Source organism: Rhea pennata, chromosome 29 (assembly GCF_028389875.1).
Source record: "Rhea pennata isolate bPtePen1 chromosome 29, bPtePen1.pri, whole genome shotgun sequence".
Taxonomy (NCBI): Eukaryota; Metazoa; Chordata; class Aves; order Rheiformes; family Rheidae; genus Rhea; species Rhea pennata.
Genome location: NC_084691.1, coordinates 4,529,187 through 4,550,840, shown reverse-complemented (window position 1 = coordinate 4,550,840; position 21,654 = coordinate 4,529,187). Strand labels below are relative to the sequence as shown.

Sequence of the window (21,654 nt, the reverse complement as noted above, 5' to 3'; positions counted from 1 at the left end):
GGAGAGCAGAGAGAGCAGCCTTCTGGGTTTTCCTAACACAGGTCTGAAAAAGTCTAGTATCAGTGCCTGCCCTGAAATCCCTGTTTACATAAAAAAGCTTCCTTTTCTGCCCTGCACTACTCCTTTCATGTTACTGGATAAAAGATCGTAAAACTGTACAATACAAAAGAACCATTTTAGGGTTGAAAGACCAATAGTTTCTTAGGAGCACTCTTCCCCTCCCAGTATTTCCTCAAGTTTAGTTATTTTGAGCAAGAATGAACTGAGCATTTAACTTCAGAGATAATTAGCTGTCTATATTCTGTTTAAATCCACACATTTATTGTTCCTTCACCAAATGCATTATGCAGAGCACGACTGAGCATTAGCTAGTCTCAAACATGTACCTCTTACGAACTAATTGTGTATCATTCTGCAGCACAAAGAAGTAAAACTAAGTATTTCACATGACAAAACATTTCTGTATCTATTGTGAGGATGTTACAAAACCCCACACGGTGTGTTTACATGTACTTACATGGTATAAAACAACAGACCACCATTTTTTGTTTTCTTCACAAGGGGGCTACAGCTTCCTGATCACACTGTTTTCTATACTCAATTTCAAAACAAACAGGTACTGGGAATTTCTGATAAAACATTTATAGAGCTTTCCACATATCAATGCAATCTGAAATCCTGATGCAAAGATCTCACTTTGTCTTCTAGTCATGGCCCATGCATTCAAAGGTCTCAAAGCTTTCTGAAAGCCTTAGTTATCCTTCCTAACAAGCCCTACTATGAGAAAACAAAAACGTTGACGTCAGTGTAGGTTTGTTCTGTGTAGGTTTGCATGCATTACTACTACTTTCAGATCGTATGTGCTTCCTTTCTGATCTGAAAGACAGTCCCAGTGACTTGTGATGAATTGTTTTATATTTAAGAGGACAAAGGCATATATCATTTCGGGTAAATTCTAAAGTATCTAAAAATCATGAACTTCTGAAAAGAAGAGAGAAGAAATAATGACAAATACATCAGAGGATGCTACCTTTCAGTGCCTCATCTTCATCTCCCCCAACTTTAATTAAAGAGGGGAAGAAGGACAGCTTTACTGTAGTCCTACTGAAACCTTTTTCCCCTCCCTCAGCTTTTTCTTTGACTGTAGCTAACCTCCAAGTCTGATATACCAAAACAAGGCTTGAGAAAACATATAAAACTTGTTCTCAGTTACATTTAAGTCTCAGGTTTTCTGTTATTAAAAACAAAAATAAAAGAAGTATCTATATAGCCTCTTCATACTGCAAGTCACCTTTAAAGCTCCTTTGTCCTGGGTCCAACAAGAATCTTCTGCTTAGGGACTGCAGCACAATAGCTCAGCAAAATCATAAAATATTTACATGTCCCTCAAAAAATAAACTGCAATTAAAAAAAACAAACAAAAATACTTACGCTTTAGACAATGCTCCTTAAAAAGGAGTTTAGCCTGGCCAACTATTAACTACAGTAACTTCAGCAGATTTTGCTGTGGTCATAAATCTGTGATATATAGCAGAACAGCTGCTAGAGTTATATGCAACTTTTATGCAGCTTGCGCCTGAAAGACTAGCTGCACACGCTTTTGCAGGCACTTAACACACAAACAAGCTACATCATTTATTAACATAAATACTTAAATCTCATGTACTGCATATTAGTCCATAGAGTAACACAGTCGAACCGTGGAAAAGCTGAGCTGAAAAGTCATGAGGAAGAATGAGTGATATGGATCAAAACTGCATTTTCAGTGTCTTCAGGCAAGACCCAACTGAAGATGGCCTGCACTTCTGAACCATCACAAGGTTTAGTACGCTGGCAGTTTCTGTGAAAAGGGACTACAGCAAAAATAACCAGGATGCTCTAAGCAAACATTCTAACATCTTAGCAGAAGAGGGGAAGGGTTTTCACTTACTCATGGCTCAAAGACTACTTAAAAAATAAATAAAAAGGGAGGGTGAAGCTGTCGTGTTGTCAAAACAGGTATCTTCCCCTCCACCTTTCAAATGATTTTAGAAAGCAGCATCAATATTGAAAGCATGCATTTCTGGAGAGATGCTGCTTTTACTCAGTCATGCCTGAATCTACATACAGACAGTGACATGCTTTCCTATTCTCTGTCTTCCTAAGGCAGGTTATTAAGAAGTTCAGTGCTTACTACAATCACAAGAGTTTAAGAACCCTCATGTGAAATACAGGTATCTGCTTCCCTTTCTGCTGTACTAGACCTCATCCAGACTAAATAGTTAGCCCAAAATTTCATGAATACAGGCCTCTATTTCAGCCAGACTGCATGCTGGGATGCCCCCGCTCGCGTAAGCAAATTCTTCTTGGAAAACATTAAGATCCAGAGCCAAACATTATGACAAAATATTCAACATCATATGCCTTTAACTTTCTAAGCAAAGACTGAAGCAAAATGTTTCAAGATCTGTAATATCATAGGACCCTTCTCAGAGGAAAGATGTTGCAGCTGTCATATCGTTTCAATGTATGGCCTGTAGCAGGAAATGCAGTGCAAAGCTAATGAAAATGGTCATTATAAAAAGCTCAAAATCAAGAAAACTAACTACTACTCTTTGGAAAGTCAGTGAAGCGGACCCCACAGGTAGTCAGCGTAGACATTTCTATCCATTGTTCCAAGTTTACCACCCCATCAATTAACAATAGCTCCCAAAAGAAGCAGTGCAAGCTTTTGTTACAGTTTCAGTGCAACAAACTTCTCTAATGGCCCAATGATGGCAAGCTGCTTTGCAAGAGAATCGATCTGAATTGAGAGCTCTAGAAGGTGGTATGCCAGCAGGCACTCATTCCTTGGAGACTATAGGATCACTATACATACACATGAAGAAGCATTACACTTGGGAACCTGGCAGGAAGCATCCTCAAACAAACAAACCAACCCACCTTACATCCTTCACAGAATTTTCATCCCTCTCCAAACCAAACACAAAATCCTATTCTTATTCTTCCCCTTTCTCCCTATGGAACCACAATTTTAGGGCTTGCCTATATCGTGAAGGGGACTTACAACTTCTCTGCAACAGCTCCCTCTGTGAATACATCATTGCCTCTTTAAGTTCACTCAGAAAGCAGATAATCAAACACAAAAGAAAAGCATCACCGATGAGCACCCACAAGGGAAAAGAATGGGAACCAGATACTGGAATTCACTTTCTAACTTACTGCTCAGTTGCTTTCTGGGGGGGGGAGCTCTGAGAGAATAAGGAAAACAAAAGCCATGCTTTTAGGTGTACTAAAGTTTAACACCACATCACTATGGAGGTATTGGAACAAACCATTTGCTCCTGTGCAGCTCGGCTTCCCTTTCACCATCCTCATACTCCTGCTGCCTCATTCTCATTAGCTTGTTACTTGTGTTACATTAACACCCAAAGGCCCCAGCACAACCAAACACATCAGATTACTCCTGCCCTTGGGATTTACAAGCTGGGTGAGTAGAGGAGAAAAGGCGAGGTAACGCACAGGCAGAGATGAGGTAAAGCTGGGCGGAAGCAATAGGCATGCTTTGCCGTGCACAAATCTGCAGTATAAATAATGTATTAATGATCCTGAGTGTTCTCTCCCCTTCAGTTATGGCAGTGGCTGTTCCCTGCCTCTTGCTGCTCACTTCCATGGCTTGGACTCATCGCTGGCTGCTTCCCCACTGCCTGGGAGGCACCTCCTGCCCCACAGCCAGCCATCACCCCAGCCCCACAGCTCCTGCGCCTCCAGCCTCCACCACACCCACCACCCCAACAAACCCCACTGCTCCCCCACAGACCCCTTCTGCAGCCTCCCCAGAGCCCCACTGCTGTGCCCCCCTCCCCCCAAGCCCACCAAGCTTGGGTCCTCTCCCCAGAGGGCCTGCATTGCCCCCAGCCCCCGAGGTGTGGTGGGGGGCCACTACTGCTCCCCAGGCCCCCTCCCCAGCCCCTCAATCGCTGACACCCTTTCCCTGCAACCATCCTCCCACCCCAGACCAACCCCTGGCTACCACCACCCTCAGAGACCACTTTTTTCTCACCACAGAGCACCCCCCCAGCCACTTCTAGTCCTATAGGGCACACCCTGCCCCATACACCACCCCCTGATTGTCACCCTCCCACACAGCCCATACCCCTGGCTGCCCCACAGCCCTCTCAGGCCCTCCCCGCCCCACAGCCGCCCCCCTAGCTGCCCCACAGCCCCCCTCAGGCCCTCCCCGCCCCACAGCCACTACCCTCAGTCTCTCCCCGCCCCACAGCCACCCCCCGGCTACCCCCCCCCTCAGGACCTCCCCACCCCACAGCCACTACCCGGCTACCCCCAACCCACCCCTTCAGGACCTCCCTGCCCCACAGCCACCCCCCTGGGCTGCCCCACAGACCCCCTCGGGCCCTCCCCACCCCGCAGCCGCCCCCTGGCTGCGCCCCAAGCCCCCCTCAGGCCTTCCCCGCCCCGTAGCGACACCCCCGGCTGCCCCTCACCACTCTTCCGGCCCTCCCCGCCCCACAGCCCACACTGGGGCCGCCCCCTGCCCCACATGTCTCCCCCTCCCCCTCCGCCCGCCCACCTCCCTCCTTCCCTCACAGCCCGTCCCGTCCCGGCCTGGCCCGCCTCGGCCCCGACGCCCCCCACCAGGCGCCCCCAGACTCACCGGCCGTGACGGTGGGGGCGGCCCGCTCGCCCCTGCCCGCCGCCGGCCGAGCCCCCCCCTCACCTCAGGCCGCCGCGATGCACCGGGGAGGGGGGTGGGGGCCTCGGCCCCGCAGGAGCCCTCAGGCGGCGCCGGCCAATCGGGCCGCAGCGGCTGCCCGGCAGCCAATGGCAACGCGGGGCAGCAGCATTCCGCCCGCCCACCTCGAGGACACCGCCGGGGTTGCCAATGAAAGTGCGAGGAAGGCGCAGTTCGGCCCGCCCCCCTCCTCTCCAGCCAGTCAGACGCGAGGCGGGGGCCTGGCCGAGGGCCTCTGGCCAATGACAGGGCAGAGCGGTGCCCCCGGGCGCGCGGGGATGCGCCGCAGCGCGAGGAGGAAGGCGGGGCCGCAGCCAATAGCGGAGCGGACGGGCCAAAGCGGGTGCGAGAGCCCCGCCCTCTCATTCCTCCTGCGCGCGCGAGGGGGCGCGGCCAAACACGGCCTCGGGCCAATCAGATTCAGACATGCCGAGGCCCCGCCTCCCTGCGCTCTCGAGGGGCGGGGCCGGGCAGCGGGAGCCGAACGTGGACGGAAACTGCCGAGAGCCACCGCCCCGCGCCGGAAACTGCCGAGCGCTCCCGAAAAGAGCCGAAGAGGGGCGCGGGGAAAGGAGGAGCTCGGAAGGTCGCGGGTTCACGGCCCCGCTCCGCCTGAAACGCCTCTCGCCGCGGTCTTGTCCGGGACTCGCGTCTCCTTGACAGCCGGCACCGGCACGCCGAGTCGGGCTCGGCAGCAGGGCCCTCGCTGACGGGGGGCCCAGGTGTCTTGGCAATGGACAACAGCACTGCTGGCCAGGCTGCGCAATGGCCAGCGGTTGCCCCAGTGCAATGGTTTGCAGACATCCCCGTGCAGTGGTTTGCAGGTGCCTGACACAGTGGTTTGCATATATTCACGTGCGAAGTTTTTCACAAGCTCTGCACGCTTGGGTGCACCATTTGCACCCATGCAATGGTTTGCACAAAACTTTGTGCGATGCTTGCACAAGCCCCCATCCATAGGTTTGCACAGACTCTAAGGCAATGGTTTGCAGAAGGCCCGGTGGGTGGGCTCGCAAGGCACGGTGTGCACGCTTCGCTCGGGTGCATGTTCCCTGCCTGGCCCGTGCAGCCGCAGAAACGCGTCGCGCTGAGCATGAGACACTAAGCAGCAATGAGGGGGAAACCTCCGCACGGCCTTTGCTGCCCCCAGGAGCCTCACGCCACCGCCGGGGCCTTCCTGGGGCCCCCCGCGCACCTCGCAGGCCTCCTGCAGCTGGATGAAGCTCCTCTCGGCCAGCGCCGGTTGTGGTGCGGGTGCCAAACCTTCACCAGTTTGCAGTCACTCCTGGGCCTGGTGAAGGAGCCGGCGGTGAGGCCCAGCACCCGCGCAGGGGGCCGGAGGGATGCGCGGAGCAGCCGTGGCGTCGGGCTGGAGACCGCTGCGGGGGTGGACCAGCCCCCCGGAGAAGCCCCCGCTTGCAGTCCCCTGTTTGCTCCCCTCCAGTTTGCACGCTCCAGCTCCTGGCACACAGATGGGCACGGGGGCGGTGCACGGGGCTGCGCGTCCACCCCAGGCGTGGGACCCCAAAACGGGCTGGGGGCACCACTTTGCACCCCGTGCTGCCCCCCCCCGGGCATAGAGGTGGAGCTGAACCCCTCTACTCCCCCTCCACAGAGGGCCCAGGCATCCTGGCCTCCCCCACCTCGGTTTGCCTGCTGCTGCGGGGTGCTGGGCACAAAGACATCGAGTGCCCCAGTGTGCCCACCTGGGGCTTGTGCATGCCCACCCAGGGCTCGTACGTGCCCACCCAGGGCCCCACGTGCCCACCCAGGGCCGGTGCATGCCCACCTAGGGCCCGGCATGCCCATTCAGGACCCACGCATGCCCACCGCCCAGCACACTAACCTGGGGCCCCACGTGCCCAACCGTAGCCCAGAGTGCCCACCCTGGGACCCTATGTGCCCAACTCGGGACCAGTGCCTGCCCAGCTGGGATCCCACACGCCCACCCAGACCCCCCTGTGTGCACCCACAGCTGGTGCATGCCCACTCAGACCCCCCGTGCCCACCCACAGCTGGTGCATGCCCACTCAGACCCCCATGTGCCCACTAAGGGCCCCATGTACCCACCTGGGGCCAGTGCATGCCCACCCGGACCCCCATGCCCGAGGGATGCCCGCAGCCCTCCCCAGACCACGGGGCTGGCAGGTGTCCCCCCCCCCATGTCCTACATTCCCGGGACCCACAGAGCAGAGCCCGGCCGCGACGTCGCTCCCTCCCCAAACTAGACTTTGCCCTGGGCCAGACTCACGACACCCGGCAAAGCACGGGGCCACCCCAGGGTGGGGGTACCCCCGGCCCCACACTTCCCAACGGGGAAGCCGGCGGCATCGCCGGCACCCTGGCAAGCGCCGGTGCCCGTTCCTGGGGCCACGCTGGCACGGCGCGGCGCGGGCGGCCCCCCCGGGGCCGCAGCCCCCCCCCCCCGGCAGGGCTCTCTCCGCCGCCCCTGTTTGCACAGGCCCCGTTTCGCCGGCGCCGTGTTTGCACGGATTAGCAGGGAGCGGGCCTCCAATTTGGTCTAATTCATTATTAATGGCCCCGGCCAGCGGCCGCCCTGCGCTGTTGACTCAGCCCGGCTCACGCCGGCGAACGGGGGGCTGCAAAGCCCATGCGCTGGCTAGGCCCCCCCCGCCGCGGGCACTGCTGCTGCAGGGGGGGGCAAGACGCCCTCCGCCTGCACTGCCATCCTGCCCCATGGCTTGCAAAAGGCGTTGGGGGGGGGACTGCAGCTGTAGGGGGTCTGGGAAAGACCCCCACCCTGTCCCCCCCGTGCATGAAGGGCCCCCCACCCCACACCCCCAATGCACGAGGGGTCCCAATCCCCCCCCCCATGCACGAGGGGCCCTCTCACATCCCCAATGCACGAGTGGTCCTCACCTTGCCCCCCCCCCTTATGCACAAGGAGTTCCCACCCCACATCTCCCACATGCACGAGGGGCCCCCACCCTGTGCCCTCAATGCACAAGGGGTCCCAACCCTGTTCCCCCCCCCCCACCATGCACGAGGGGTTTGGCAGCTCCCGGCCCCCATTGCAGCTCCCAGCTGGGGGGGGGAGGGGGACAGGATGCAATGGGGCAAATTCATCCCTGCTCCGGGATGCAGCCAGGACCCCTGGGGATGGGAGATGCTGGGGCTGAGGGTGCCGGCAGCAGTGGGGCGGGGGGGGGGGGACACAGACACGGTGCTGGCAGCTCCCCGCGGCCTGTCCGTCCGTCAGGGTGCGTGGCGGGCGCCTGACAGCGCCAGGGCGGGCGGCCCCCCGCCGCGCTGCCGCCCGCGCCTGGCTGCCTCCCTGACAGCCGCCGCGGGCGCCGCTCCCGGGGGCCCCGACCCCACGCCTGGCTGGCGCCGCGCGGCCCCCCCGCTGCAGCCAGGCGGGCGGGCGGGGGGCTCACAGCCCCACCGGTCCCCGCGAGCACCACCACCAGCCGGACGCCTGGGCCCCCCCACCCCGGTCGGGTGCCCCAGGGCTGCGGGTCCTCCCCGGCCCCCTGCAAGCACCTGCTTGGGGGCGGAACTGGAGCCATTGATCAGCGCCGGCCACCAGCGTTTAAGGCATCGATTTTCGGAGCCTTCCCGCTAATTGAAGCATTTGTCATTGCCTCGTTGCACGGGGCTGTCCGGGTCCCGCAGGGACCCCGGGGGGGCCCCGGCCTAAACGGGCCTGGCGACGGGGCCCCCCCGGCCCCGCTGCTGGGAGCATGCACATGCACGTTGCAGGGCACATGTGTGTCGCAGCGCAGGTGCGTATGGCAGTGCACATGCGTGTTGCAGTACAGGTGCATTTCAGTGCTCACCCATGTTGCAACGGACACGCATGTTGCAATGCACACGTGTGTTGCAACACACAAGTCCCTGTGCACAGAGATACCGCGCACACATGCGTGCTGCACACGCGTGTGCACACAGTGCTGCCGGCCCGCGCTGGGGCCAAGCACGGCTGCACCGCACACACGCACCTTAGCATGCATGGCTGCACTGCTCGCCCGTGCACACGCACACACACACACGGCAGGGCTTGAAAAAAAACCTAAAGGGTTGGTTAAAGGAATCCGGCGCCTGATCCTGAATGTCACGTTGCCTTGTCAGTTTGCTGGTAATTAATGCAAACTCCGGGGCCGGAGTCCCTCCGGACTCGTACATCACTGCCAGCGCCGGGCTGCAGAGCAGCCCCTTTACCCAAGTGCTGTTATTAGGGGAATTTTATATGTATTAGCTGTTGATGCACATTAATACATTAAAAATGTCAGCGGTGGAGGCCAGCTAATTGTCTGATTTAAATGTCTATTTGTCAGCGCACGGCTCAGGTAGGCATGAGGCGAATGTGCAATGAGCCCTGGCGTGGCGCGGTGCTGAGGCCGGGCTCCGTGCCGGGGGGTGCCAGGGCGGCCGGCACCGGCCTCGGGGCGCGCGGGGCGCCGGCGACCCCGCGGCCTGGCCGCCCCCACCGCTCACCACCGCGGGTTTCTGCGCCCGACGTCCGCTGAATCCTTAATAAATGCCGCTCGTCCAGAGAATTAATTCGGGCCGGCCAGCAGCCATCCATCTCATCACGCGCTGGCGTGCCGTGATGGACGGCCCCGGCACCGGGCCCCCGCGCCGGGCCGTAAATCCCCGCCGGGGAGCCCCGGCCGCCCCCGCCGCGGCCCCGGGCCCCGCTCGGCCGCGGGGCTGAGCCCCGACTGCTCGGCGCAGCAGTGCGGGGCAGCGCGCCGGCCCCGCGGCGCTCCCGGCGCCTCGGCCCTGCCGGCCGCGCTGCCCTGCGCCGCAGAGCCCTTCCCCGTTTCCCGAAGGCGCCGGGCAGCTGCACCGGGGCTGCTGCGCCGCACCGGGCACCGGGCTCGGCCCGACGGGCGGCGACAGCCCCGCGCCTCGGGACCGGCCCCGGCGCTCCCGACCTGCCCGGTGCCCCGGGGGAGGCTGCACGGGACGGGGCTGGCTCCAGCCCCCCTCGGTCCCGCCCGGCCCCGCTAATAACCCCCCAGATGCCTCGTCACTGATTAGCACCGGCGCTGAGGAGCCGGGCGGCGGGAGGGGATGGATAGGGGAGCGCCGGGGGCTGCCAGCGCCGGGGACGGGGGGCGCGTCGGGGTTGGGGTGCGCGCCGGGGGCTGCCAGCACCGGGGACGGGGGGCGCGTCGGGGATGGGGTGCGCGCCGGGGGCTGCCAGCGCCGGGGATGAGGTGCGCGTCGGGGATGGGGTGCGCGCCGGGGGCTGCCAGCGCCGGGGACGGGGGGCGCGTCGGGGTTGGGGTGCGCGCCGGGGGCTGTCAGCGCCGGGGACGGGGGGCGCGTCGGGGATGGGGTGCGCGCCGGGGGCTGCCAGCGCCGGGGACGGGGTGCGCGCCGGGGACGGGCCCGACGCCGGCGGGGAGCAGGGGCAGCACCATCCCGCTCCGCCGGCCCCGGCGGGCCGCTCTCCCCGGCGGGCCGAGCCGCGGGGCGCTTCCCGGGGCGCCGTCGGCGCGGGGCTCGCGGCCGCCTTCGGGCGGCGGCGGCGGCGGCGGCGCGGGCTCCATCCAGCCGTGACGCCGACAGCTCCCAGCGCCGGGCTCTATTATGCTAACAAATCTATTACCGGCGCCTCCGTTCCGGCCACGCTCCGTAATCCCGACAAGCGAGTCAATTTTCATTGCAATAAAGCCGGGCGGCCCTGGCGGCGGCGCGGAGTCCCGGCGCTCCCGGGGGAGCGTCGCCGGCCCCCGCGGCCCCATTAAACCCCTTCCCCCCCGCCCCGGCCGCTGCTTTATTGTCGTCGTTCAAGGACAATTTTCATCCAATTTCGGCCCGGCCCGGCTTTACTGCCGGCACGGCCGGGCTGCAGCGCCCGGCGCCTCCAGCCCCTCCGCGGCGGCTGCGCCGGGCCCCCGGGCCCCGGCCACGTCCGGGGGTCCCGAGGCGTCCGGTCCCGCGGGCGGAGGGCAGGACGCGGCCCCCCGCCCCGGCTGCCTGTCTCGCCGGGGCTGACCTTTCTCTCCTCCGCCGCCTCTATTTTTACCATCCCGGTTTGCTCTCCTCCCCTCTCCCTCCCCTCCACGCCGCGCCGCGGAGCCGTGCCGGGACACCTGGCCCCCCGGCCGCCGGCGGATGTCGCGTCCCCGACGGGGCGGGCGGGGGCGCCCGGTAATTAGCGCTCGGGGCTTCCCCGCGCCCGCCTCGCTAATTAACTCGCGGTTGCTTCTCATTAGGCAGCGCTGCTGGCGGGCGCGGGGCTGCCGGCGGCCCCGGGCGGCCGCTGCCCGCCGCGGCCATCGATCGCGCCCGGCCCGGCTCGGCCCGGCCCGGCCCTGGCGCCGGCCCCGAGCGGCGGAGATGCTCCAGCCGCTGTAATTTGTTGCACAAACATTGCCTTTTTTTTTTTTTTTTTCCAGAATTGCATTGATCCTCCCGCATAAAGGGCCCATAAATCCATCTAATATCCCGGCTGATTGATTATCGCCCTTTCAAAGGGAGCTGGCCAGGCCTGCAAATTTAAGGACTCTATGGATAAATTACACATACAATCGCAAAGGGTAGAGCATCTCCCTTCACCCCCCACCCCAACACGCGAACATGCATGTGCACACATGCGCGTGTGGCATGTGCATGCTGCACGTACACACCCACATGCAGCACACGCACGTGCGCACACACACACAGTACACACACATGCACACACACACACACAGCACACTCACATAGACACACACACACAGAGCACACCTGGAGGCACAGATGACGCCATACAGCTGCAGCCGCACCACAAGCACATGCATGGGTCCCTGTGCACAGACATGTGTGTGCAAGGCCACTGTGTGTGCATGGGGCACCTGTGCATGGGGCATCCTGGCTCGCCTCGTCCCTGGGACCCCTTGAAGGGGCCTGGCTGCTCCGGGGAGCATGGAGAGAACCAAAACGTGCCCCGCGGGCAGGGCAGAGCCGAGGATGCCCCCAGAGCCAGGGGCTCTTTGCTGGTTTTTCCTCTCTTCCCTCCTTTTCTGTTTTAATTGCTGGGAACATGCAGATGAGAGGCGCTTTGCAGGGCGGCTCGGGAAGCGGCACCTCTCCCAGGAGCGCAGAGGGCAAGACTCCGCTTTGCATAAAGGAGCAAATTCAGTCAAGATTTGAAAAGAGCAGCCATAAATCAGATCCCAAAGCACAAATGTCCCCGCTCCTCCGCCAAGATGAATGTGGAAGCAGGAGCGACGGCAGCTGGAGGCCGGGAGCCGGGGAGCGGTGGAGCCGGAGGCAGATCCCCCCCCCCCCCAGCCGCGGGGCCCAGAGCTGCTGAGCTGCGGGCCACTCCAGCGTGCAGCGACAGCCGGCGCCATGCAGGTGTGCAACACACTCGTGTGCACCACTCAGTGGTGCACAGCCACGGGTGTGCAGAAGAGGCCACCCGGCACACGCCAGCTCCGGGCTTCCTGGGGCAAATGGGGCTGCGGCTGCCAGCTGACCCGGCGCCCGAGGCTGCCCCAGCACTCAGCCCCATGCTGCTGCCCCATTGCATGGAGCGTGACGGGCTCACAGCGTCCCCCATGCCACCAGCTCTGCATGGGCCCGTGGCTGGCACACACGCACACCCCTGCACCTCACACACTGCCTGCAACACACACACCCTGCACACCACCTGCAACACGCACACCTGCACACACACAACCCTGCACCCCGCCTGTTACATATATCCCCTGCACGTTCACACCCCTGCACCCTGCACACCCCTGACAACACTCTCACCCTGCACACGCACACCGTTGCATCCTGCCTGCAGCACCCTCACCCTGCACCCATGCACATCCCTGTGCCCTGCATACTGCCCCCACACACACCCTGCACAGATACACACCCAGCACCCCACACCCCGCCTCCAGACATTGCCCTGCAACACCCCCATATACCCAGAACCCTGCACAAACACACATACACACACACACATGCCGCAGGTACCTGCATACCTGCACACACACCTGTGCACCCTGCACCTCCCCTGCCACACACACACAGCTGTGCACCCAGAAAGTGCATGCACACACACACGCATTCACACTACCTGTACCCATCTCAGGCATGCACAGAAATGTACACCAATGCACCCACCACCCACTGTGCAGACATCCCCCCCACACCCAGCACATCCTCTGCATGCACACACACACACTCACACTGGCACCCATCTCACACACACACACGCACACTCCTGAACCTAGCACCTCCCCTGCAACACGCAGAGCCGTGCACTCAGCAAGCACAGGCACACACACACACCTCCTGCACCCCTCGCACACACCTTTCCCTGTGCCCCACAACATACATCCCTCACACACACACACCCCTCTGCACACGCACACCCTGCGCGCACACACGCACCCAGCACTCTGTGCACCCCCCCCAAACACAATACCCTGCACACACAGCCCGCACCCCCTGCACACGCAGAAACACACCTGCACCCAGGCAGCTCCTGCGCCCCGCACACACCCCCGCACGCACACACGCCCCCGAGCACCCAGCACTCTGTGCACGCACCCCCACCCCGGCACCCCGCACACGCAGACAGCGCCTGCAGCCCCCCCCGCGCCCCCGCACACGCAACCTTCCCCCGCACGCACGACCTGCACCCCGACCCCCCCGCGCCCCGCTCCCGCCCCTCCCGCCGCGCCCGGGGCCGGCGGCTCGCGCCGTCGAGCGGCGGCGGCGGCGGCGCGGGGCTGCGGCTCGGGCGGCGGCGGCGGCTCCACGTGCGCTCCGGGCCGCGGGCGCCAGGTACCGGCGGCACCGGGGGGGGGGGGCGGCGGCGGGGGCGGCGCGCAGCCCCCGGGACTCCGGGCGGGGCCGGACTGGGGGCCCGAGGCACCGGCCGGCCCCGGCGCAGCCGCCCCGGGCGTCGCTGCCCCCGGGCCGCCGCCGCCGGGCGCAGCGGGGAGAGCGCAGCGCGGCGGGGCTCCGGCGGGGTCCCCTTCCCGGGGGTCCTTCCCGCTCCCCGGGGCTCCCGCGCCCAGGGGGCTCCCGCTCCCGGGCAACTTGGCGAGAAGTTGCCCCGCGCGTCGGGGCGGCTCCGCGCTCCCGCGGCTCCAGTCGCGGCTCCATCCCGGCTCTGTCCCCAGCCCCGGTCCCGGCTCCGTCCGCGGCTCCATCCAGGCTCCGATCCCGGCTCCATCCCGGCTCCGGTCTCGGCTCCATCCAGGCTCCAATTCCGGCTCCATCCAGGCTCCGGTCTCGGCTCCGATCCCGGTTCCATCAGCGGCTCCGGTCTCGGATCTATCCCGGCTCAGATCCCGGCTCCATCAGCGGCTCCGATCCCCGTTACATCCTCGACTCAGGTCCCAGCTCCATCAGCGGCTCCAGTCCCGGCTCCATCCCCGGGTCTGTCGGCGGCTCCGGTCCCCGTTATATCCACGACTCCGTCTCCGGCTCCGGGGCCGGTTCCCTCAGCAGCCCCCTCGTCGGCTCGGCTCCCGGCTGCAGCATCGGCTCCGGCCCCGGCGCCGGCTCCGCGGGCGGCCCAGCCCGGGCGCGGTGCGCGGCCGCGGCCGCCCCGGCGGCACCATCGCGCCCAAGGGCGAGCCGGACCTGCTGGCGCTGGCCGCCGCCCGGCTGAGCCGCCGCAGGCGGGTGGCGGCGGCCGCCGTCGGCGTGGCCATGGTGCTGGTGCTGCTCGTGGCCATCCCGCTGCTGGTGCACAGCTCCAAGGCCGCGGCGCACTACGAGATGCTGGGCAGCTGCCGCATGGTCTGCGACCCCTACCCGGGCCCCGGGCCCGGCCCCGGCGCCGCCGCCGGCCCCGAGCTGGCCGCCGCCTCGCCGCCGCCCTTCCTGCCCGGCGCCAAGGGCGAGCCGGGCCGCAAGGGCCGCGCCGGCGTGCGGGGCCCCCCGGGGCCGCCGGGGCCGCGGGGGCCGCCGGGCGAGCCGGGCCGCCCCGGGCCGCCGGGGCCTCCGGGGCCGGGCCCGGGCGGCTACATCCCCTCCTTCTACAGCCCCAAAATCGCCTTCTACGCGGGGCTGCGGAAGCCCCACGAGGGCTACGAGGTGCTGCGCTTTGACGACGTGGTGACCAACGTGGGCAACTACTACGAGCCGTCGAGCGGGAAGTTCACCTGCCCCCTGCCCGGCATCTACTTCTTCACCTACCACGTCCTCATGCGCGGCGGCGACGGCACCAGCATGTGGGCCGACCTCATGAAGAACGGGCAGGTACGGGGCCCCCGCCCGGGCCCGCTCCTCCCGGCGCCCCCGCCCCAATCACCCCGGGCCCTTCCCCAGCCTGTCTGCACCCGGGGGCTGCAGCCCTGCTCCGCCTGGCTCCCCCATCCGGCTACCCCATCCCGGCACCCCCCCCATCCCGGCATCCCGGCTCTCCTCCATGTTCACTCCCCTCATCCCAGCTCCCCCCATCCCGGCTTCCCTCATTCCCGCTCTCCTATTCCCGGCTCTTCCCTATCCCGGCTCTATCCTCTATCCCGGTTCTTCCCCATCCCGGCTCTGTCCCCCAATCCGCCCCCCCTCCATCCTGGCTCCCGCCCATCCCGGCTCCCCCGCTCCCCGCCCCGTACCCGGCGCAGCAGCCCCGGGCGCCGCCCCGGCCCGGCCCGGCCCGGCATCTCCGCGGCCTCCCGGGGCGCCGGGCACAAAACGCGCCGCCGGGCCGGGCCGGGCCGGGCCGGGCCGGGCCCCCGGAGCCGCGGGCAGCCCGGGCCGGCGCCGCCGGCGCTCGCCGGGGACGGGAGCTCTGTCCCGGGAGGTGCCCGGGGGCGGCGGCGAAGGGGGCTCCGCGGGGGCACAGCCCCGCCCGGGACCCGCCTCCGCCGGTGCCCGCGCTCCGCCGCCCGCCCGGGCCGTTTCTTAGGGGCCGCGGCCGCGCTCGCCCCCGACGTTTGCCGTTTATTGGGGGTGAACGAGGCGCGGATCTGCCGCGACCGCTGCCGGCTCCGCCGGGAGCTGCCCCCCCCCCCCATCCCCCGGGGGCTCCACGGGCACCGGCAGCGCCCGGTAACGCGGGGGGCAGCGCCGGGGGGGGGAGGGACAGGGTGGCCCCGACCCCCAAATCACCTGGAGCCGCACCGGGGGCACTGGGACTGCCCGTCCCCACTGGGCTGGGGGCAAGTGGGACTCAGAGCGGGGAGCCCGGACACCTGGGTCCCAGCCAGCTCCGCAGCAGCCGGGCTGTGTGCGACCTTGAGCGGTGGTGGAGGCCAAGCGGGGCCAGCTCAGCACCATCCCGCCTGGCTCAGTACCCCGGCCTGCGCTCGGGGTCCCTGGAGAGCTCCGGGGTGGCTCACAGCTGTGCCGTGCCCCCAGGTTCGGGCCAGCGCCATCGCCCAGGACGCCGACCAGAACTACGACTACGCCAGCAACAGCGTCATCCTGCACCTGGACGTGGGGGACGAGGTGTTCGTCAAGCTGGACGGCGGCAAGGTGCACGGCGGCAACACCAACAAGTACAGCACCTTCTCCGGCTTCATCATCTACCCGGACTGAGGCGGGAGCCCCCGCGCCCCGCTGCCCCCCGCCACTCGCCCTGGGGGCTGGGACAGTGCTGCAGGGCTGGGGCACGGCCGGGGCAGCGGGGATGGGGGTCCCTCATGCTAAGGGGGGGCCAGGGAGCCCCCCAGCCCCTTGCCCCGTGGAGGCTCTGGAGGTAAACGCGTAAATGCATGTTCCCCCTGCAGCTGCCAGGCTCCGTGTGGGGCAGGACGGCCCTGCGCTGAGCCGCTGCTGCACACGCGTGTGCAGGAAGGTGCACCTGCCCCAGTGCATGCTTGCACACACATGCGCTGCCCCAGCGACAACCCTGGCACAGGCACGCCAGCTCTGTGCTACGCGTGTGCGAGGGCACACGTGCACTCCCTGCCCTTGTGCACGCACGCAAACACCCACAGCCGCTCCCTGCCCCGTGCACACACACCGCACTGTCCCTCTGCACGCACACACACACACACGTTCTGCACACTCGTGCATGCTGCCTCTGGCACACCCGTGTAAATACACTCACAGCCCCCGTGCACACGCGCACACCCACCCGCCGCCCCCGCGCACAGCCGTGCACTACCCCGCATGCCAGCACTGCCCCCCCGGGGCTGCGCACACCAAGCAGCGTCCCCGTGCCAGGCTGCCCCCAGCCCCAAAACGTGTCTGATCGTTGGACTTGCTCCCCCCACCCCGCAATAAAACACTCTGGTTTTGGACATGCAGCTGCTGGGTTTGCTTCACGCACCGGCCTGGGCATCGTGGCCAGGCAGAGGGGGGGGCCTGCCCCGGGAGGGGGGGGAATGTGCGTCCTGGAGTGCCAGGGGTGGCTGCGCCCCGCAGCGCTGGCCCCGTCTGCTGCCTGTCACCGCTCCACGCGTCGCCGCGGCGGTAACGAGCTCGCCGGCAGCCGGCGGGGACGGTAATTGGCACCTTTCTGCTGAGCAGAGATGGGGCCAGGCCCCCTCCCCGCGTGCACACATGCGTGGGCACACAGGGGACACAACCTGCGACGGGGCTCGTGGGGGCACCTGGCCCCCCCACCCCACCCCAGGGAGGGGACTGCGACCACCCCAAAGGGCTGCGGCGGGACCCAGGCGTCCAGCAGCCCCGTTGCCTGCGTGGCCGCGGGACGGTGCTGCCACCGCGCGGCCAGCGGCCGGCACGGCGCAGCGGCGGGGACGCGGCCCCCGGGCCCCCCGCCCCGGGAGACCCGACAGCAACCTGCGAGTGCAAACGGGACTTTATTACCTGCGCGGGCGCCGGCGGCATCGCCGCCGCCACCGGCCTCCGGGCGGGCGCCCGGCGCGGGCCGCGCGTCCAGCCGGGCCCCCCCGGGTGGGGAAGCGGGCCCGGCCCCAGTTGCAGACGTTGGCTCCGATGGGGGGCCGGGGGCAGCGTTGCGGGGTCCGTCCCCGTCACCCCGAGTCGTCCCCGCCGTCCACGGGGCGGTCGATGGGGATAAAGTGCTGCGGGCAGAGGAGGGGGCAGATGCTGGCGCCGGCGTTCACCCATGGCTGCGGACCCCAGCGCCCGAGCGCCCCGACCCACCTTGGCGTCCTGCGCCTGCAGGAGCTGCCCCACGGGCTCGGGGCAGCGCCGGGGCCGGGGGGGCCGCCGGGGGGGGCGGCTGGTGTAGAAGGCGCACTCGTCGTCCAGGCAGGCCTCCTGGAAGCGCTGCGAGGCCGCCAGCAGCGAGCCCAGGCGCTGCCGCAGCGCTGCCAGGCGGGACGGCGGCACCGCCAGCGGGGACGGCGGCACCGCCACGGCCCCCCCCAAGCCGGGGGCCACGGCGGTGCCGCAGCCCGGCCCGGCCCCGCCGGCGACGGGGGGCACAGGGACAGGGACACTGCCCTGCCTGTCCCCCTCCTGGGCCGAGGACACAGGGACAGCGTTGGGGACATGGGGATGACGTAGGGCCCCCCAGGACTCTCCCCATCCTGCCCTGTAGGGTTCCCCCCCATTACCCCCCCAGGCCCTAGGACACCCCCCCAACCCTGACACTGAGGGTCCCCCAAGTCCCTAGAACCCTGCACACTCCCCAAAGCCTCCCCTGACACTGAGGGTCCTCCCGACTCCCAGGACCCCCCACACCTCCCCAGAGCCCCCCACCACGACACTGAGGGCCACCCCCTCCAGGCCCTCCCACCTCCCCAGAGCCCCCCTCCCGATACTGAGGGTTCCCTCCATCCCCAGCCCCCCCCACTTCCCCAGTGACCCCCCCACCCTGACATTAAAGGCGCCCCCCATCCCCAGGACTCCCTCCGGCTCTCTAGAGCCCCCCCCAACATTGACGGTCCCTTCCCTCTCCAGGACCCACACAGACCTCCCCAGAGCTCCCCCAAGCTAACACTGAGGTTCCCCCCCCCGGGCCCAGGTCCCCACCCCACCCCAGAGCCCCCCATCCCCAGCCTGCCTCTGCTGTCGCCTCGGCGTCCCGCTGTCCCTCGTCCCCCACGAAGAGCCGCACCACGGCCGCGTCCTGGGGAGGGTCCTGCAGGGAGTGTGGGGGGGGGGTCGGCTGCTGCCCCAGAGCCCCTTGGGGGGCCCCTCGGGCTCCACTGCACCCCCAGCACTCACCTGTGCCGGGCCGGCATGCTCAGAGGGGCAGGACTTGGTCTCGGGGCTGGCCTGGGGGGACAGGGCCGGTCCCCAGCGCACCGTGGGGGTCTGCGGGGGGGATGGCGCCATGAGCGGGGCTGGGAGGGGGCCACAGGGGGACCCCCAGCCCCCTCCAGCCCCCCGGCGATGGGGGTCACCCACCTGCTGGGCACCCGCTGGCGGGCGCCGGGCGCAGGGTGTACGGGGCGTGCGGAAGAGGGGCGGCCGCTGGCTGCAGAGTCGCAGGTGCTGCGGGGACGAGAGGGGCCGGTGAGAGCCCCGGAGAGGACCCAGGTGTCCGGGCCCCCCACCCCGGCCCCCCCATACCCACCTCTGCCCGGGTAATGGGCACGCGGCGGGCAGAGCCGAAGGGTGAGCGGAAGCGGGGGTCCGTGGTGCCGGCTGCTGCCGGGGTCTCGGCACCTGTCGGGAGGGGTTGATGGGGGTCCTGAGCTGTGAATGGGCCCCCGGAGGGGGGGCTGGAACCCCCACAGGGGCCGCAAGACCCCCAGTGGGTGGCCGGGATGCCTGACAGGGAGCTTGGGACCCCCAGGAGGCGGTGGGGACCCACGGAGGGGCAGCCAGACCCTGCAGTGGGGCAGTCGGACCCACCAGTGGGGCAGCCAGATCCCCTAAGGGGTGGCAGAGACCCCCAGAAGGGAGGCCAGGCCCCAAGGGGGTGGCCAGACCCTGCCATAGGGCAGCAAGACCCCCCAGTGGGGTAGCAGGACCCCCCCGGGGACACCAGGACCCCCCAGAGGAGCAGTGCGGATCTCCTGAAGGATGGTGGGGAGCCCCGAGGGGGGAGCCAGCCCCCCCCCCAGGCTCACCTACCTGTGGGATGCCGTGCTGTGGGGCTGCTTTCCAGCAGTGGGGCGCCCATGGGGCCCCCCAGCACGGAGGCCCGGCGCTCCTGGGAGGGAGAGGGGGGAGACGTCAGCGGGCGCTGGGCTCGGGCTGGTTTACGGGGCGGGGGGGGGGGAGGGATGGGGACAGGACCCCCCACCCCCCGTGGGACTCACCGTGGAGGGGGGGCACCCGGGGGTGCCCCTCAGCGGGACGCGGCGGGCCAGGCCCAGGGCGCTGGCGGGCCCCACGGCGGCCTGGCCCAGCCCCAGGCCCGCCGGCGTGGCCATCGGGTCCAGCACGGAGTCTCCATCTGCGGGGAGGGTCATGGCGGGGGGGGCGGGGGGTGACCAGCTGGGACCCCCTCTCCTCCCCACAGCACCAGCGGGGTGTGGGGGGGGGGTCGCCTGGGTCCCGCTGCGGGGGGGGGGGGGGCACTCACCCGCCTTGGCGGCACCAGCAGGACCCCCCTCCGCGGGCCGGGCGCTGCCGAGAGACGCGAGAGCCCCCGTGAGCCCCCGGGGCCTCCGCGGGCGTGCGGCGAGTTGGCCGGTCTCAGCCCCCGCCGCCCTGGGGTGGGGGGTGGGGGCAGCCCTCACCTGCAGGGCTGGGGGGGCCGCAGCGGCACGCGCTGGGCCAGCCCGCCCCCCGGCCCCGGCCCCGGCGCGGCGGCCTTGGCGGCGGGCGGGGGGCCGGCGGCGGCAGCAGCGCCGGGGGGCCCGCGGGGGCCGCGGGCCAGGACGGGCAGGCGGCTGCAGCCCCGCGGCCCCGGCGGCCGGTTCTCCTTGCCGGACGGGGGGGTCGGCGCCCGCTGGGCTTCGGCCATGGCCACGGGGCCGCGCCGTCGCCTGGGGGGGGGGGGGGACACACGACACCCCGGTGTGACGTCATCGGAGACCCCCCAGCATTCCCCCCCATCCCCAAACGCTCCCCCAGGCACCCCTCTTGGGACCCCCCCCACACCAAGTGAGGCACCCTCAGACCCCCCACTGCTGCGGACGGGCCCCCACCCCGGGGAGGGGTGTCACCCCCCGTGACGTCACGGAGGACCCCATTTCGAGGACCCCCACGTGTGACGCCATGCGGAACCCCCCCACTCCTCGGGGCATCCCCTCCCACGTGGCGCTATGGGGCCCCCTCCTGTGCCCCCGAGCCCCCCCCTCCAAATCCCCACCCCCGTGCCCCCCTCATTCTAGGATCACCCCCTCTAATGACGTCACGGGTGTCCCCCAAGGGGTTCCCCTGACCCGCGGCGCTCCGGTGTGACGTCACTAGGTGCCCCACACGTAACCCGAAGGGGACGCCCCGTACACCCCCCTCCACCTCGAGGGGGGCCCCCAAGACACCCCCTCCCCCGGGGGGGGGGGCCCGCGCGTGACGTCACCCGCGCGCCCCGCGCGCGCACCCGCGTCCGCCTCGCTCGGTCCCGCCCGCTCCGCGGCGCCGCCGGTTTGTAGAATAGCAACCGCGCTGATTGGCCGCGGCGCGGGGCGTGGCTGGCGCGGGGAGGACCAATGAGCGGTGAGGGAGGCGGGGCTCAGTGGAGCTTCCTGGTTTGGACTGGTCGATACCACCCTAGAGCCCGCCCACCCGCCGGCAGGGCGCAGCCTATCAGCGCGAGGGGGCGGTCTCACGGGGACGCTCCGGACCATAGAGAGGAAGCGCTGGGTAGAGCGGCGGGGGGATTGTGGGATAGCCGGGTGCCGCTCCGAGGGGTGCAGCGCCCCCGCGCGCCGGTACCGCGCGCCCGGCTCCGCGCAGCAGCCCCGCACCACCCACGCCGCCCCCCTGCAGCACGCACGTGCCCCGCCCCGGCACCCGCGCCCATGCCCCCAGTCCTGCCCCTGGCCCCCCTCGCTGCCCCCCGCACTCACCCTCCCCGAGGCTGCACCCGGCGCTCGCACCCCCATCCCCAGCGCCGGGGGGGCGTCCGCGGGCAGCACCCCCATCCCCAGCCCCGGGGGGGCGTCCGCGGGCAGCACCCCCAGCCCCAGCCCGGGCGGGGGGGCGTCCGCGGGCAGCACCCCCAT

The 21,654-nt window shown here is 67.0% G+C and overlaps 3 protein-coding genes across 7 annotated transcripts in view; 1 reads left to right on the top strand and 2 right to left on the bottom strand.

Annotated features, from left to right (window-relative positions):
• SPATS2 (spermatogenesis associated serine rich 2) overlaps positions 1-4,769 on the bottom strand; it is a 33,508-nt gene extending 28,739 nt beyond the window's left edge. For all 5 annotated transcript variants that reach the window (XR_009960971.1, XM_062597229.1, XM_062597226.1 and 2 more), the window contains exon 1: positions 4,655-4,769. The gene's annotated coding sequence lies outside the window, so the exon portion shown is untranslated. The remainder of the gene's footprint in view (positions 1-4,654) is intronic.
• Positions 4,770-14,353: 9,584 nt separating this feature from the next.
• On the top strand, positions 14,354-16,295 carry C1QL4 (complement C1q like 4). The gene is made up of 2 exons (XM_062597339.1): positions 14,354-14,905; positions 16,010-16,295. Exons 1-2 carry the CDS (start codon positions 14,354-14,356, stop codon positions 16,187-16,189), a joined length of 732 nt encoding a protein of 243 aa, XP_062453323.1. The 3' UTR covers positions 16,190-16,295.
• Positions 16,296-17,466: 1,171 nt separating this feature from the next.
• Positions 17,467-20,268, bottom strand: TROAP (trophinin associated protein). The gene is made up of 10 exons (XM_062597316.1): positions 20,224-20,268; positions 20,067-20,110; positions 19,801-19,937; positions 19,613-19,691; positions 19,110-19,201; positions 18,941-19,027; positions 18,758-18,847; positions 18,594-18,671; positions 17,729-18,046; positions 17,467-17,646 (listed from the first exon to the last, which is right to left on the bottom strand). Exons 3-10 carry the CDS (start codon positions 19,912-19,914, stop codon positions 17,596-17,598), a joined length of 909 nt encoding a protein of 302 aa, XP_062453300.1. The 5' UTR covers positions 19,915-19,937; positions 20,067-20,110; positions 20,224-20,268; the 3' UTR covers positions 17,467-17,595.
• Positions 20,269-21,654: the final 1,386 nt, after the last annotated feature.

What these genes read in the sequence shown, in the direction of transcription:
- C1QL4 (XM_062597339.1), top strand. Translation starts at nt 14,354, where the DNA reads ATGGTGCTGGTGCTGCTCGTGGCCATCCCGCTGCTGGTGCACAGCTCC. An exon ending in ACCTCATGAAGAACGGGCAG is followed by an intron (nt 14,906 to 16,009) that starts GTACGGGGCCCC and finishes CCGTGCCCCCAG; the next exon opens with GTTCGGGCCAGCGCCATCGC.
- TROAP (XM_062597316.1), bottom strand. Translation starts at nt 19,914, where the DNA reads ATGGCCACGCCGGCGGGCCTGGGGCTGGGCCAGGCCGCCGTGGGGCCC. An exon ending in TGCCCATTACCCGGGCAGAG is followed by an intron (nt 19,028 to 19,109) that starts GTGGGTATGGGG and finishes TCGTCCCCGCAG; the next exon opens with CACCTGCGACTCTGCAGCCA. An exon ending in TGCAGGCGCAGGACGCCAAG is followed by an intron (nt 17,647 to 17,728) that starts GTGGGTCGGGGC and finishes CTCTGCCCGCAG; the next exon opens with CACTTTATCCCCATCGACCG.